The 15,040-nt window shown below is 45.6% G+C and overlaps 1 protein-coding gene across 1 annotated transcript in view; it reads left to right on the plus strand.

Moving 5' to 3' along the window:
• Positions 1 to 15,040, plus strand: part of LOC308158383 (transient receptor potential cation channel subfamily M member 1-like) — a gene marked incomplete at both ends in the record, with an annotated part of 85,418 nt that overhangs the window by 69,234 nt on the left and 1,144 nt on the right. The window contains 4 exons of the mRNA XM_080531971.1: positions 8,623 to 8,755; positions 9,200 to 9,454; positions 9,787 to 10,498; positions 10,670 to 10,868. Of these exons, the coding sequence (XP_080388097.1) occupies positions 8,623 to 8,755; positions 9,200 to 9,454; positions 9,787 to 10,498; positions 10,670 to 10,868 (1,299 nt within the window). The remainder of the gene's footprint in view (positions 1 to 8,622; positions 8,756 to 9,199; positions 9,455 to 9,786; positions 10,499 to 10,669; positions 10,869 to 15,040) is intronic.

Genomic DNA, 15,040 nt, shown 5'->3' on the forward strand with positions numbered 1-15,040 from the left:
TCTTCCTTTAGTACTCTACTGACAGCGCATTCGCAAAACGCGCACTGAAGCAATTCATCCTTTGCTCCACAATACACACGATACTTCTACAATATCGTACAATTACACATTTATGTACAATTACAGATTTCTAAATCCGGCTCTTTAAATTCAATCCAATTGTAATTATCTTATATTTCTAACAGATACTCAACACAAATCTAAATTCTTTTGTTTACAGCTTTAAGACCATTTAATTACATCAAAGCTGGAAGTCTGACAGAGAGAGAGAGGGACAGTTAGAGAGAGAGAGAAAGAGAGCAGAGAAAGGGGGAGCAGAGAAAGGGGGGGAATTGGCTACTTACCTCCAGGCGCTGAGAGAAGAAGTTGAAGAGATGCAAAAATTGACGGTCACTATAATTACTTTAAGCTATATATATTTACTCGTGGGCTAGTCTCGCCATTATTTCGTATATATTGGTATCTGTTACTACTAAAAATGAAGAAGAATTCTTGAGCAAATTTAAGACTTGTTTATTCAAAAAAGCAGGTTACACAGCATGGCCCCTCAATGGAGCTGATGGTCCGAATCGGTCACAGGATGGATGTGAAGAAAAATAAAGAGGCAGAGTCCATCTGCGTAGCGGACTTTATACCCTGTCACTATTATTTCGCTGAGCCAACTAAACAGAGTCCACGTTACTTTAATTTGGTTGAATACAAAGCATACCAGTGAGTAGGTGAGGCCATTCTCCGTCCTGCAAATAGGATGTCATTGTCTTATTATAATGCAACTCACCCTATGGTCTAATACAATTCCAATGTAACCTATGTTATGGCCGTCTTGCTGACTCGGGCCCCAATGCAATTATCCTCCCATGATGACATTCCATCCTCTGCACATGCATTGTCAAAAGGCCACCGTGTGTCTCTCCCTATCTCTCCTAACAGAAACAACACAAACGGACGGTTATCTAGTGAATAGGGGAACGAATCAGATAAATGACAAATATGTTTCTGCCCTCAAGCAAGCCCTGGATGAGTAAAGAGGGAGTCAAACAGAGTCTCCTACTATGTTGCTTTCACTACGTGGCCGTTGGGTTGCCATGGCTACGTCATATGAAAATACACTACACTATCTGTGTGTCTAGTATATGTACGTTTTGTTTGTCGTTTGTTTAGTGTTGTTAGTTGAGGTTTGGTGGGTGTTGGAGCGGGGAGTTTTGTTTGGCAGTCGGCCAGCGCGTGCTGCTGGCTGGCGTAAGACGCCAGTATGGAGTTTTCTCAACTTGGTAGAAAGCATGGAATTAGAATATCTGCTTCTAATGTGTCCGTAGAGGATTGTAGTTTAGCTGTAGCTGAGGTTGTTGGACACAACAGTGTTAAATCTGCTGCTAGAATGAACGGTGGAGTTGTGATTTTTCTGGACTGTATGGAGAAAGTTAATACCGTTATTGAATCCGGTGTAAGTATTGACGGTGTGTTCGTTAACGTGACGCCTCTCTCCACACCAGGTAAAAAGATCACCATATCTAACATTCCACCGTTCATAAGCGACTATCTATTGATAAGTCAATTAGAACGACATGGGAGGATCATTTCCCCTATAAGGAAAGTGTCATCGGGATGTAAATCTCCGCTATTGAAACATGTTGTCTCACATAGACGACAGGTAATAATGGTTCTCAAGAACAGCAGAGAAGAGCTTAATTTGGTATTCAAATTGAGAGTGGATGAATTTGATTACGTGGTTTTTGTGAACTCTGGAAATTCTAAGTGTTTTAAGTGCGGAGGGGAGGGGCATGTGATCCGAGACTGTCCGCAAAGAGAGACGGGAGACGCACAGTCCCAAGGGCGCAGAGCTGGGAGCGGCGCAGGGGCGGAGGAACAGGGGGGGCAGAGTAGAGCTGCGGGCACCGAGGGTGCAGGAGAGGGAGGGGGGGGTGCCCCCCCCTCGGCCGGTGGTGAGGGTAGTGCGGGAGAGGGAGGGGGTGGTGCAGGTGCGGAGGATGGAGGAGTGGGGCAGAGTAGAGCTGCGGGCACCGATGGTGTTGGAGAGGGAGGGGGGGGTGCCCCCCCCTCGGCCGGTGGTGAGGGTAGTGAGGGTGTAGGAGAGGGAGGGGGGAGCGCCCCCCCCTCGGCCAGTGGTGAGGGCAGTGCGGGTGCAGACAGTGGTAACGTGACGGGGGAGAACAAAGAGGATGGAGGAGTGGGGCAGAGTAGAGCTGCGGGCACCGATGGTGTTGGAGAGGGAGGGGGGGGTGCCCCCCCCTCGGCCGGTGGTGAGGGTAGTGAGGGTGTAGGAGAGGGAGGGGGGAGCGCCCCCCCCTCGGCCAGTGGTGAGGGCAGTGCGGGTGCAGACAGTGGTAACGTGACGGGGGAGAACAAAGGTGGTTCGGCACCCCTCGTGCCCCCACGTCGGAAAAGGAAAAGAGACAAGGAAAAGGTGACAGCAAGTGACAGCGGAATAGTAGAGAAAGAGCCGAATGTGATAAATAAGGTAAACAGCCAGACAGTGGATGACAACAGTGGTGAGGTGGAGGATGATATACCTGAGCCAGTTGAAAAGGAAAAAGAAAGGGACAATAGTGGCTCTCAGGCTAAAAAAGGAGTGGAAAGTGATGTCAAAGAGAGTCAGGAAGAAGAGGAGCAGGATGTAGCAGGAGGTTATTCGTCCAGCATAGATGAGGATGAGGATGAGGATGAGGAGGATAGTCATAATGTTGAAATAAGTAGTGGAGAAGATGATTTTCCCACTGATTCACAAGTGTCTGAATCACAACAGAAGAAACGGTATACAGTTAAAGAGATTCAAAAGTTCTTGCAAACAACAAAAAACACAAGGAAAGTAGAAATTAGAGATTATTTTGAAGATGAGGAGATGTTTGTTAACTCAGCAAGAAGCCAAATGAGAGTGAGGAGCAATGAGGGTGGGGGGTACACTTCCCAGGAGGTTTTTAGGCTGAAGAAAATCGTACAAAAATTCAATAAAACACACAATGAAGGGAAATCAGAATCCGGGTAGTTTAGGACGGTTCCAAGGTTTTTTTTCCTGTTGTACACTCCTTTTATATATAATGAGTGATATCAAGGTTTCCACACTTAATGTAAATGGAGCCAGAGATATGAGGAAGAGAGCAAACTTGTTTGAACTCTGTAAATTGAAGAGATGCGATGTAGTGATGGTTCAAGAAACGCACAGTGACCCTTTAAATGAAATTGACTGGAGGAAAGAATGGGATGGGGAAGTTGTTTTAAGCCACTTAAGTAACAGTAGTGGAGGTGTGGCTGTCCTTTTCGCCAGACATTTTATACCAAAATCTTTCGTTGTGGAAGAAAATATTAAGGGTAGGTTGTTGATAGTCAAAGCCAAATATGAGCTTTTTAATATTGTTTTTGTAAATGTTTATGCTCCAAATATAGGACCCACCAGGGTTCAGTTTTTAAGTGAACTTGGAGTAGTGTTAGGTCAGTGTGAGCCTGAAGACTTCTTATTTTTGGGAGGTGATTTTAATTGTACAGAGGATGATCAGATAGATAGGAACCACAGTGAACCACATCCTGCTTCAAAACATGCTATGAAGCAGCTTGTGAACACTAACAATTTAATTGATGTATGGAGGGGAATCCATGATAAACAAAGACAATACACTTGGGCTCATTGCAGAGAGAGTCGTTTTTCTATGGCCAGATTAGATAGGTTTTATTGTTTTAAACATCACTTTAGTACTGTGAAAGAGTGCAGGATAATACCTGTAAGTTTTTCTGATCATTCAATGGTAACATGTAATGTTTTTATTGCCAATGTAAAGCACAAGTCTGCATATTGGCATTTTAACACGGCTTTGCTTTTAGATGTGAATTTTAAGGAAACGTTTGTTTTTTTTTGGAAAGTTTTTAGAACTAGGAAAGGAGAGTTTGCATCCTTGAAACAGTGGTGGGATTGTGGGAAAGTAGAGATTCGACAGCTTTGTCAACAGTACGCTCTCAGTGTTTCTTGTAACATCACCAAATTGATGAGAGATCTGGAGATTGAAATAGTGGAGATGCAAGCTTCTGCAGAGTCCACAGGAAATCGAGGGTATAATGAAGACCTCAAATTCAAAAAAGCTGTACTGGCAGACTTGTTGGGCACTAGAACACAGGGGGCGCTGGTCCGGTCACGTTTTCAGAATGTCGCGCTGATGGATTCGCCAACAAAGTTCTTTTTCAGTTTGGAAAAAAGAAATGGACAGAGCAGGTGTATCCATGCTCTCCGTTCGGATACAGGGCAGGTTCTAACTGAAGCCAGGGATATCCGGCGGAGGGCTGTTGATTTTTATGCTCACTTGTTTAAAAGTGAATATGAGGAGGATGAATCTGCTTTTGAATCCTTCTGCAGTGGTTTACCTATTGTTTCAAAGGAGAGCAATAAGGAGTTGGAGGAACCTTTGACTGCAGAGGAGGTGGATGTAGCATTGCAGAGCATGCAGGGGGGAAAGGCTCCTGGGATAGATGGGCTCCCACCAGAGTTCTATAGAGCATTCTGGAATGAATTGAAAGAGGATGTGTTGGAGGTCTTTAATGAGAGTTTTGAGGACTCTTTGCTGCCTCAGAGTTGCAGGAGAGCAGTTCTAGCTCTGTTGCCCAAAAAAGGAGACCTCCAAGAAATAAAGAACTGGAGACCAGTGTCGCTTTTATGTTGCGAATATAAGTTGCTGTCTAAAGTCCTAGCCAACAGACTGAAAAAGGTGATGGACCAGGTCATCCATAGGACACAAACGTACTGTGTGCCTGGCAGGTCCATTGTTGACAATGTGTCATTAATTCGAGATCTTTTGGAAGTCTCTGGTACAGCGGGTTTTGAAGCGGGTCTGGTTTCTTTGGACCAGGAAAAGGCTTTTGATCGGGTTGAGCACCAATACCTGTGGAAAGTGTTAAAAAGGTTTGGCCTCAGCTCTGGTTTTATTGCCAAGATTAAGGTGATGTATGAAGACATTGAGAGCGTGCTGAAAATTAATGGGGTTTTAAGTAAACCTTTTAAAGCAACGAGAGGTGTAAGACAGGGTTGCTCCATGTCTGGTATGCTGTATGCTTTTTCCATTGAACCTATGTTGCACAATGTACGTTTTAACATAAATGGCCTGTTTTTACCTGATTTTAATACACATTTTATTTTATCTGCATATGCAGATGATATTGTTGTGATCATTAAAAACCAGCAAGATGTGACGGTTTTGGGCAAAATTGTTGAAACTTTTGGAAAGTTGTCAGCTGCGAAAGTGAATTGGGCAAAAAGCGAGGCTGTAGCAGTTGGGAGGTGGTCGACAGGTCTTCCTCAGTTGCCAGGAGGTTTAAGCTGGAAGAGGGGAGGATTAAAGTACCTGGGGGTTTACTTAGGTGATGATAAGACGGTACAGAGGAACTGGGAAGGAGTGGTAGAAAAGGTGGAGGGGAAGTTGAACAAGTGGAGGTGGCTGTTACCCCAAATGTCGTACAGAGGGAGGGCTCTGATCATAAATAACTTAGTTGCATCAACTCTCTGGCACAAGCTAAAATGTCTAGAGCCCCCTGTTGGATTATTAAGAAAAGTGCAATCTACAATGGTTGGGTTTTTCTGGGATAACTTACATTGGGTGCAACAGAGTGTACTGTATCTGCCGAAGGAGGAGGGGGGTCAGGGTTTAGTGCACCTGGAGAGTAGAAAGGCAGCTTTTAGACTGCAGCATATCCAGCGGTTTTTAATAGGAGGGGACAATGTTGTATGGAAACATGTAATGAGTGCCATTTTAAGGAGAGTGGAAGGGGTTGGTTTGGATGCATCTCTGTTTTTAACTAACTGTAATTTTGCACATTGGTGTGGAATGCCTCCTTTTTATCAGAGTCTTTTTAGAGCATGGTTTTTATTCAAATGGAATAGACTGGAGCTGGGAACCTCACTGTTCTGGCTGCTAGAGGAACCTTTGATTTATGGGGCCCGGCTAGACATTCAGGACAATGGTAGACCTGGGCTTGTCCAGCGTTTGTGCTCAGTGGGGGCAGTAAAACTGAGGCATGTAGTGGATGTAGCTGGGCCCGGACTTCACAACACAGAGGCAGTGGCTTCTCTACTGGGTCTGAGGTCATCCCGGCATACCAGAGACATTTTAAATGCATGGACTGGAAAACTGAGCAGAGAGGAACAAGTCATGTTACGGGAATACTCCAGTGGAACAGAAAGTCCTGACGAGGGAGATCCGTTCCCTGAGCTGGGAATTGAAATTGACCAAACAGGACTGACAGGACCCATGTTGGGTTGTTCATATGGTGTACCTACAAATCTGTATATGTTAAATGGGAAAAATATGTACAAGTATTGTGTCAAAGCGTTGCACAAATCTCAATTGAGTGGAAGAACAGACACTGTGTGGAGAAAGAGACTGAAGGTCCAAGATACACGTACACCAGTGTGGAGAGTGTTGTATAAGCCACCGCTAAACAAGAGGACAGGTGACCTTCAGTGGAGGATTTTGAAAGGGGCAGTAGCAGTAAATTATTTTGTTGCTAAACTAAACCCCACTGTAACAATTTGTTGTCCTTTTTGTCAAGAGCCAGAAACTATTTTTCATGTTTTTTTAGAATGCAAAAGACTTGAAGGCCTGTTCGAAACATTGAACAATGTGTTTTTGAAGTGTGGTGAAAGTTGGAGTGAAGTAGCTTTTGTGTTTGGGGCTGGGTACAAAAAAGACAATGCAATGAAGTGGCAAATGTTGAATTTTATTGTGGGTCAAGCCAAAATGGCCATCTATAAGAGCAGGAAAATAAAAATGGAGAATGGCTTGGATGGTGAGCTGATGCCAATGTTTAAAGCATTGGTAAGAGCCAGGGTCAGAGTGGATTATAGATTTTACTCCCTAATGAATAATATTGATGAATTTTTGTTTCGGTGGAGTTTTAAAGAAGTTATTTGTTGTCTTGTAGAGGAGCAGCTGTGTTTTAACATTGACTTTATGTGAAGTCTCATGTGTTTTTTTAGTGTTAAGAACACATGTGTAATGTGAGATACAATGTGCATGTATGTAACTGTACTGAAACACACTTTGTAAGTGATTTTATGTAAATAAATGTGTTTATTATAAAATCAAATCTCTTACTCTTTCTCACTATCTTTCTCTCTTTCTCTCTCTCGTTCTCTCTCTGTCTCTCTCTCTCTTTCTCTCATTCTCTCTCTCTCTGACAGAGCTGGTTCTCTCTCTCTCTCTCTCTCTGACAGAGCTGGTTCTCTCTCTCTCTCTCTCTCTCTCTCTGACAGAGCTGGTTCTCTCTCTCTCTCTCTCTCTCTGACAGAGCTGGTTCTCTCTCTCTCTCTCTGACAGAGCTGGTTCTCTCTCTCTCTCTCTCTCTCTCTCTCTCTCTGACAGAGCTGGTTCTCTCTCTCTCTCTGACAGAGCTGGTTCTCTCTCTCTCTCTCTGACAGAGCTGGTTCTCTCTCTCTCTCTCTGACAGAGCTGGTTCTCTCTCTCTCTCTCTGACAGAGCTGGTTCTCTCTCTCTCTCTCTCTCTCTCTGACAGAGCTGGTTCTCTCTCTCTCTCTCTGACAGAGCTGGTTCTCTCTCTCTCTCTCTCTCTCTCTCTCTCTCTCTCTCTCTCTCTCTGACAGAGCTGGTTCTCTCTCTCTCTCTCTCTGACAGAGCTGGTTCTCTCTCTCTCTCTGACAGAGCTGGTTCTCTCTCTCTCTCTCTCTCTCTGACAGAGCTGGTTCTCTCTCTCTCTCTCTCTCTCTCTCTCTCTCTCTGACAGAGCTGGTTCTCTCTCTCTCTCTCTCTCTCTGACAGAGCTGGTTCTCTCTCTCTCTCTCTCTCTCTCTCTCTGACAGAGCTGGTTCTCTCTCTCTCTCTGACAGAGCTGGTTCTCTCTCTCTCTCTCTGACAGAGCTGGTTCTCTCTCTCTCTCTCTCTCTCTCTCTCTCTGACAGAGCTGGTTCTCTCTCTCTCTCTCTCTCTCTGACAGAGCTGGTTCTCTCTCTCTCTCTCTCTCTCTCTGACAGAGCTGGTTCTCTCTCTCTCTCTCTCTCTCTGACAGAGCTGGTTCTCTCTCTCTCTCTCTCTCTCTGACAGAGCTGGTTCTCTCTCTCTCTCTCTCTCTCTCTCTCTGACAGAGCTGGTTCTCTCTCTCTCTGACAGAGCTGGTTCTCTCTCTCTCTCTCTCTCTGACAGAGCTGGTTCTCTCTCTCTCTCTCTCTCTCTCTCTCTCTCTCTGACAGAGCTGGTTCTCTCTCTCTCTCTCTCTGACAGAGCTGGTTCTCTCTCTCTCTCTCTGACAGAGATGGTTCTCTCTCTCTCTCTGACAGAGCTGGTTCTCTCTCTCTCTCTCTCTCTCTCTCTCTCTCTGACAGAGCTGGTTCTCTCTCTCTCTCTGACAGAGCTGGTTCTCTCTCTCTCTCTCTCTCTCTCTGACAGAGCTGGTTCTCTCTCTCTCTCTCTGACAGAGCTGGTTCTCTCTCTCTCTCTCTCTCTCTGACAGAGCTGGTTCTCTCTCTCTCTCTCTCTCTCTGACAGAGCTGGTTCTCTCTCTCTCTCTCTCTCTCTCTCTCTCTCTCTCTCTCTGACAGAGCTGGTTCTCTCTCTCTCTCTCTCTCTCTCTCTCTCTCTCTGACAGAGCTGGTTCTCTCTCTCTCTCTGACAGAGCTGGTTCTGAGCCCAGAGGAGCTGAAGACTCTGTATGAGTTCGAGGAGCAGTGTGTTGAGGAGTACTTCAGGCAGAAGGAGGACGAGGAGCAGTCCTCCAACAACGAGCGCATCCGCGTCACGTCCCACCGGTACGCTAGCTAGTTATAGTTATGTGTTTTTAGCATGTTCATGTTCTATCACCATGTTGTGATGTGCTTTACATGCAGAGCAGCTGTCTAGCTAACGCCATGTTCTTTGTTGTTAGCATCTAGCTAGCTAGCTAGCTAGCGTGTTGGGAGCACAAGATTGCCATTAGACAATTATTTCAGTATTGTTACAGGCCTAGCAGTTTAGTGTCTAACATCTGTCCTCCTCACTTACTCACGCACTCATTCTCTCTCTCACTCTCTCTCTCTCTCTCTCTCTCCCTCTCTCTCTCGTTCTCTGTCTCTCTCTCTCTCTCGTTCTCTTTCTCTCTTTCACCCTCCCCCCCTCTCTCCCCCCCTCTCTCCCCCCCTCCCTCCCCCCCTCTCCCTCTCTCTCCCCCCCCCTCTCCCCCCTCCCTCTCCTCCCTCCCCCCTCCCCCCCCCCAGGGTGGAGAACATGTTCATGCGTCTGGAGGAGGTGAACGAGCGGGAGCACAGCATGAAGGCCTCTCTGCAGACGGTAGACCTGCGCCTGGGCCAGCTGGAGGAGTTCTCCGGCCGGATGATGAACGCCCTGGAGAAGCTGGCCGGGGTGGACCACAGCCAGCTGGTCAGGACGCGCTCGGGGGGGTCCTCCGCTGGGGGGGGGGACCACACCTCCCTGCACCACCACAGCAGCGTCAACAGCGCTGATGGATACAGGTGGGGGTGGGGGTGGGCGGGGGTGTGTGGGGGTGGGTGTGTGGGTGGGGGAGTGTGGGTGTGGGTGTGGGTGTAGGTGTGGGTGTGGGTGGGTGTGGGGGTGTGTGTGTGTGTGTGTGTGCGCGCTTGTGCGCTTGTTTGTGTGTGTGTGTGTGTGTTTACCTGTGTGTGTGTGTGTGTGTGTGTGTGTGTGTGTATGTGTGTCTACCTCTGTGTGTGTGTGTTTATCTGTGTGTGTGTTATTACGTAGTCCTTGTTGGTGTTGTACAGTATTCTGTGTATCCAGTGTGTGTCTCTCTAAGGCTCTCATCGCGTATCGTTGGTTCGTACAGCGCCTACCGCTTCCACCTGGACGCTGAGGACCGGCCGTCCGAGGAGGGTGGGGGGGGGGCCGGGGGGGGCGGGGAGAGGAGGCCCTCCCTGGTCAGCCCAGAGAGACGGCCCAGCCAGGGGGAGTACGGCCCCACCCTGGACGTGAAGGGGCCGGGAGAGAGACCCAGAGAGAGGTCCGGCATCGACATCCTGATCTCCCCCTGCGAAGGGGACCGGGAGACCCCTCGCACTCCCTCCCGGAGCCCCAGCCCCTCCTCCGCATTCCGACAGGATCCGTTCAATCCGCTCCAGAGGGCCCGGACCGTGCAGTACCAGTACCAGTACCTCCCCCCCCCCTCGGCGGACACCCCCCCCGCGACGACCCTCCACCACCCCCGTGATTCGCCCGCCGTCCGCAGGTCCAAGAGCAGCAGGGTGTACACCACCACCTCTGTAGGGGAGGGAGGAGGGGAGGGGGGGGGCGACGCTTGCTGGGCCACAGAGTACAGCAGCAGCAACACCCTCCACGACCACCAGAGGGCCACGCCGACCTCCAGGTCTCCTACCCTGGCGCGCTGGGCCGCCCGTTTCGAGGACAAAGTCCACCCCTCGTCGCCAAAAGGCGTCTCCGTGGTCTCCGTGGGGATGAGGTCGTCCCCCGAGACATTGCTGCTGCTGCCGCTACCTGTACCTCTACCGCCCTCCGGTGGCCACACGGCGTCAGAGCGAGAGGTAGAGGAGGCGACGGAGAGGGGGAGGGGTAGCGCGACCGCTAGCGAACAACAGGAGGAGGAGGAGGAGCCGGGGAGGAGGGAAGAGAATAACCACGCTAGAGGAGGAGAGGAAGAGGAGGAAGAAGAGGAGGAGGAGGAGGAGGAGGAGGAGGTGGAAGCGAAAGATACGGATCACCTCCTCGTCGACGAGGACCAGCTGTATCCGCCGCCTCTCCGGTCGCAGAGCCTCAACGTCAACCCCAGGAAGGGGAAGGGCGGAGGAGGAGGAGGGGGGGACGCGGAGGAGAGGGGCCCCCCCCCTCGCCCCCGCTCGGCCGGCAGCGTTAGAGACCTGGTGACGGCCTTCAGCGGAGAGAGACAGGGACCAGGTCAGGGGTCAAAGACACGGACTAGCACAGCATCGACAGACGACTGACGCTGACTGGTAGTACAGGCCCGTAAACTGGTCGTTAAGCTGGTAGGGTTGATTGTGAACAGTCGCGCCGCCCGGTCACGTCTCTCTCTCACTACTCTGGTGTAATCATCGCTGGTGGAACGAGCTTCCCACTGCTGTCAGAACTGCTGAATTACTCCCTATCTTCCACCGTAGATTGAAGACCCCCTTTCTTCCAGGCTACACTTTAACTGTCCCTCCTGAGACATCTACTACCCCCCTGTACTGTTTCCCCAGTGTCGTCATAATAATAATAATTAAAAGAAAATATAACACAACGACTTTACAGTAGATTACTTTTTCCTGCTATGACTGGTGGATAGATGATTCACATGTAAGTTGCTTTGGACAAAAGCGCCTGCTAAATGCCAAAAATATAAAAGGAAACCTAGGATATAAAGGGAAAGCTAGTATATAAAGGAAAACCTAGGATATAAGGGAAACCTAGGATATAAAGAGAAACCTAGGATATAAAGAGAAACCTAGGATAGAGAGAGAAACCTAGGATAGAAAGGGAAACCTAGGATATAAACAGAAACCTAGGATATAAACAGAAACCTAGGATATAAACAGAAACCTAGGATATAAAGAGAAACCTAGGATATAAAGAGAAACCTAGGATATAGAGAGAAACCTAGGATATAAAGAGAAACCTAGGATATAAAGGGGAAACCTATCATAAAAAGAGAAACCTAGGATATAGAGAGAAACCTAGGATATAGAGAGAAACCTAGGATAAAAAGAGAAACCTAGGATATAAAGAGAAACCTAGGATATAAAGGGGAAACCTAGGATATAAAGGGAAACCTAGGATATAGAGAGAAACCTAGGATAGAGAGAGAAACCTAGGATATAAAGAGAAACCTAGGATATAAAGGGAAACCTAGGATAGAGAGAGAAACCTAGGATATAAAGAGAAACCTAGGATATAAAAGGAAACCTAGGATAGAGAGAGAAACCTAGGATATAAAGAGAAACCTAGGATATAAAAGGAAACCTAGGATAGAGAGAGAAACCTAGGATATAAAGAGAAACCTAGGATATAAAGAGAAACCTAGGATATAAACGGAAACCTAGGATAGAGAGAGAAACCTAGGATAGAGAGTGAAACATAGGATAGAGAGAGAAACCTAGGATATAAAGGGAAACCTAGGATATAGAGAGAAACCTAGGATATAAAGAGAAACCTATGATATAAAGAGAAACCTAGGATATAAAGAGAAACCTAGGATATAGAGAGAAACCTAGGATATAGAGAGAAACCTAGGATAGAGAGAGAAACCTAGGATAGAGAGAGAAACCTAGGATATAAATGGAAACCTAGGATATAAAGAGAAACCTAGGATATAAATGGAAACCTAGGATATAAAGAGAAACCTAGGATATAAAGAGAAACCTAGGATATAAAGAGAAACCTAGGATATAAAGAGAAACCTAGGATAGAGAGAAACCTAGGATAGAGAGAGAAACCTAGGATATAAAGAGAAACCTAGGATATAAAGGGAAACCTAGGATAGAGAGAGAAACCTAGGATATAAAGGGAAACCTAGGATAGAGAAACCTAGGATATAAAGAGAAACCTAGGATATAAAGAGAAACCTAGGATATAGAGAGAAACCTAGGATAGAGAGAAACCTTGGATATAAAGGGAAACCTAGGATATTGATAAGATGAATGTCAGATGGAGGGCGGCAGGCCGAGATGTGTTGCTTCCTTATGATAATTAATTAATGCTCGAGGTAGACAATTAAGATAGATTTATTCCATTACAGCGCCGGGTCAGCCTCTCAACATACGGCAAGCAACGGTGAGAGGCACACACCTAATGACACTTTGCAGCGGCCTTATATGCTAGATTTCCGCTGACACCGGAAACAGCTGTCCCTTGCCACTAAAGTTAGATGTGGCTTTCGCCACTTTCCAATACCATAACGGCCGGTCAACAGTTACCTGACTCTCAGTCAGCTGCCCGTTCGTTCCCAAATATACTGATCTATTGACCCCAGTACCCATATAAGTCTCCATCCTGTGTTTATGTCGTACCTGTCTTGCTGACCACCACAAGGCTCCAATGTCCTTAGAGCCAACTTGGTCTCGTGGTCTCTATATTTGGCTCAGGTCCAGTTACAGACAGAGAGTTTGCAGTCCTGTGCTGATACAGCAAGAGAGGTTGGCTCATTTCTCAATAGTCAGATGTTACCACTTGCTGATAATCACTAATGATTAAAGTATTCAGGGTTTACCTAAGCACAATGTCAAAAACACATCATATCAGATATAAAGGGAAACCTAGGATAGAGAAACCTAGGATATAAAGGGAAACCTAGGATATAAAGAGAAACCTTTTTTTGTGTGACACTTACTATATTACATCATAATATATCATACTATACTAAAGAGGGACAAACAAACACAAACACACACCCTGAATAGAAAACAAAAGTTATTTAATCTTTATACAACATCAGTTCACACACTGTGTTCATGTTGATATGTTACAGAGTAGACAAAACGGTTTTGCGGAAGACAAAGTTAACAATTTCGCTCAACAAGGTATGCTGACAGGAGAGAAGCTGTGTCGAACACGTCTTTAAGAGTTGGGTAAAAAAAAATGAAAAAAGGCGAAAGCAATGGAATGCTTTCATTGTTACACCGTCATAGAAACCCGCCTCTAACGGGAGAGCATGGATATGTACCTCCATACATAGTTTACATGCTACACGAAGGTCCTATGAGTATCAATGTTATTGATAATTGATCATGACGAGGACAACTTATCAGACATAACGACATGTAACTCAAGCAATCATATCATCTTCCAATTAACAAACGTGATCATCTGAAAAGGAGTTGAAATCTGGTTGTTTTAGCCAATAGGACGACCCCACTGATTTAATGTAAAAACTCTGTGACCAGTCTGTCATATTCTGGTCTTGAATACTCAAATACATTTCAAACATGTCCTAATTACAATCATGGACCTTTAAAACACAATACTTGTGTGTTGAAAATCTAATGATTTCTTCATTCCTTACAATCTTGAATCGGGGGGGGGGGGGGGGGTACAGATATGAATTAACCTTCAGGACACAATCATTGACAACTGGCATACATGATCTGTTAATAAAAAGCACCTTGTAGAAACACGCGCACACACACACAAACGAGCGTTTACACGCACATCGACACACGCACACACACACACTCACACACACTCACACACAATAAAGTGCAGCTGGAGAAAGAGGCTAATACTGCTGCAGTGGTTTTGTAAACAATACACAATTGTTTAACACAAAAGTCTGTAAAAAGAATAGAAGAAGAACAAGATTTAACAAAACAGCGACCATATATAATAATATTAATATGAACTATAAAAAAAACGTGTAATATCAACATATTTTTGCGCAATCTAAGAGCAAATAGAAGCATGCATTGATAGGTGGTTTTCCTATGGTTTTTTACAAAGCACTTTCATAGTAATGTGTGAGTCCAATGTTTTTAGAGGATACAATACAAAAATATAATACCGTAATTAATCAGAACAAAACCTGCATGAACATACTAAAACATTATTATTATTTTTTTTATTTTTTTTTTTGCTTTCTGCTGTTTCACTAAGCACTTGTATGAGTATTTGCTACAACAGTTCGTGAGCTTAGAATGATAAGGTTCTATCTCCGTTTAGGGCAGTTCAGAGATATTGAGCGTCAAAGTTTTTACATTCCATTAACTTTTGTGAGATGGAACCTTTGTATTTTATTAATAATTACTAACTAAAACATTTAAACATGTAAAAAAATAACACCACACAGACATTAATAAACACCTAATGGATCAGATTATTTAAAAAAACTATTTTTTTTACCAAAAATGGAGATAGAACCTTATAATTCTAACGTCACGAGTTGGAGTTTAGTTTAAGGAAGTCCTGGCGACTCTACACAGTGCAGGAGAGGGCAAGGCCGTCGTTAGTGAATGGAATGCGAGAAAGTCTCAAACTTCAAAACACAAAAACAACAAACATTCAAAGCTTTTAAAAAAGACACTTAAAGCAGTTTTAAGATATCCCTTCTAGAACTCCCGAGTCACAGGTAGACAAAGGCT

The sequence above is a fragment of the Nansenia antarctica genome, assembly GCF_963989245.1.
Source record: "Nansenia antarctica genome assembly, chromosome: 5".
Classification (NCBI taxonomy): Eukaryota; Metazoa; Chordata; class Actinopteri; order Argentiniformes; family Microstomatidae; genus Nansenia; species Nansenia antarctica.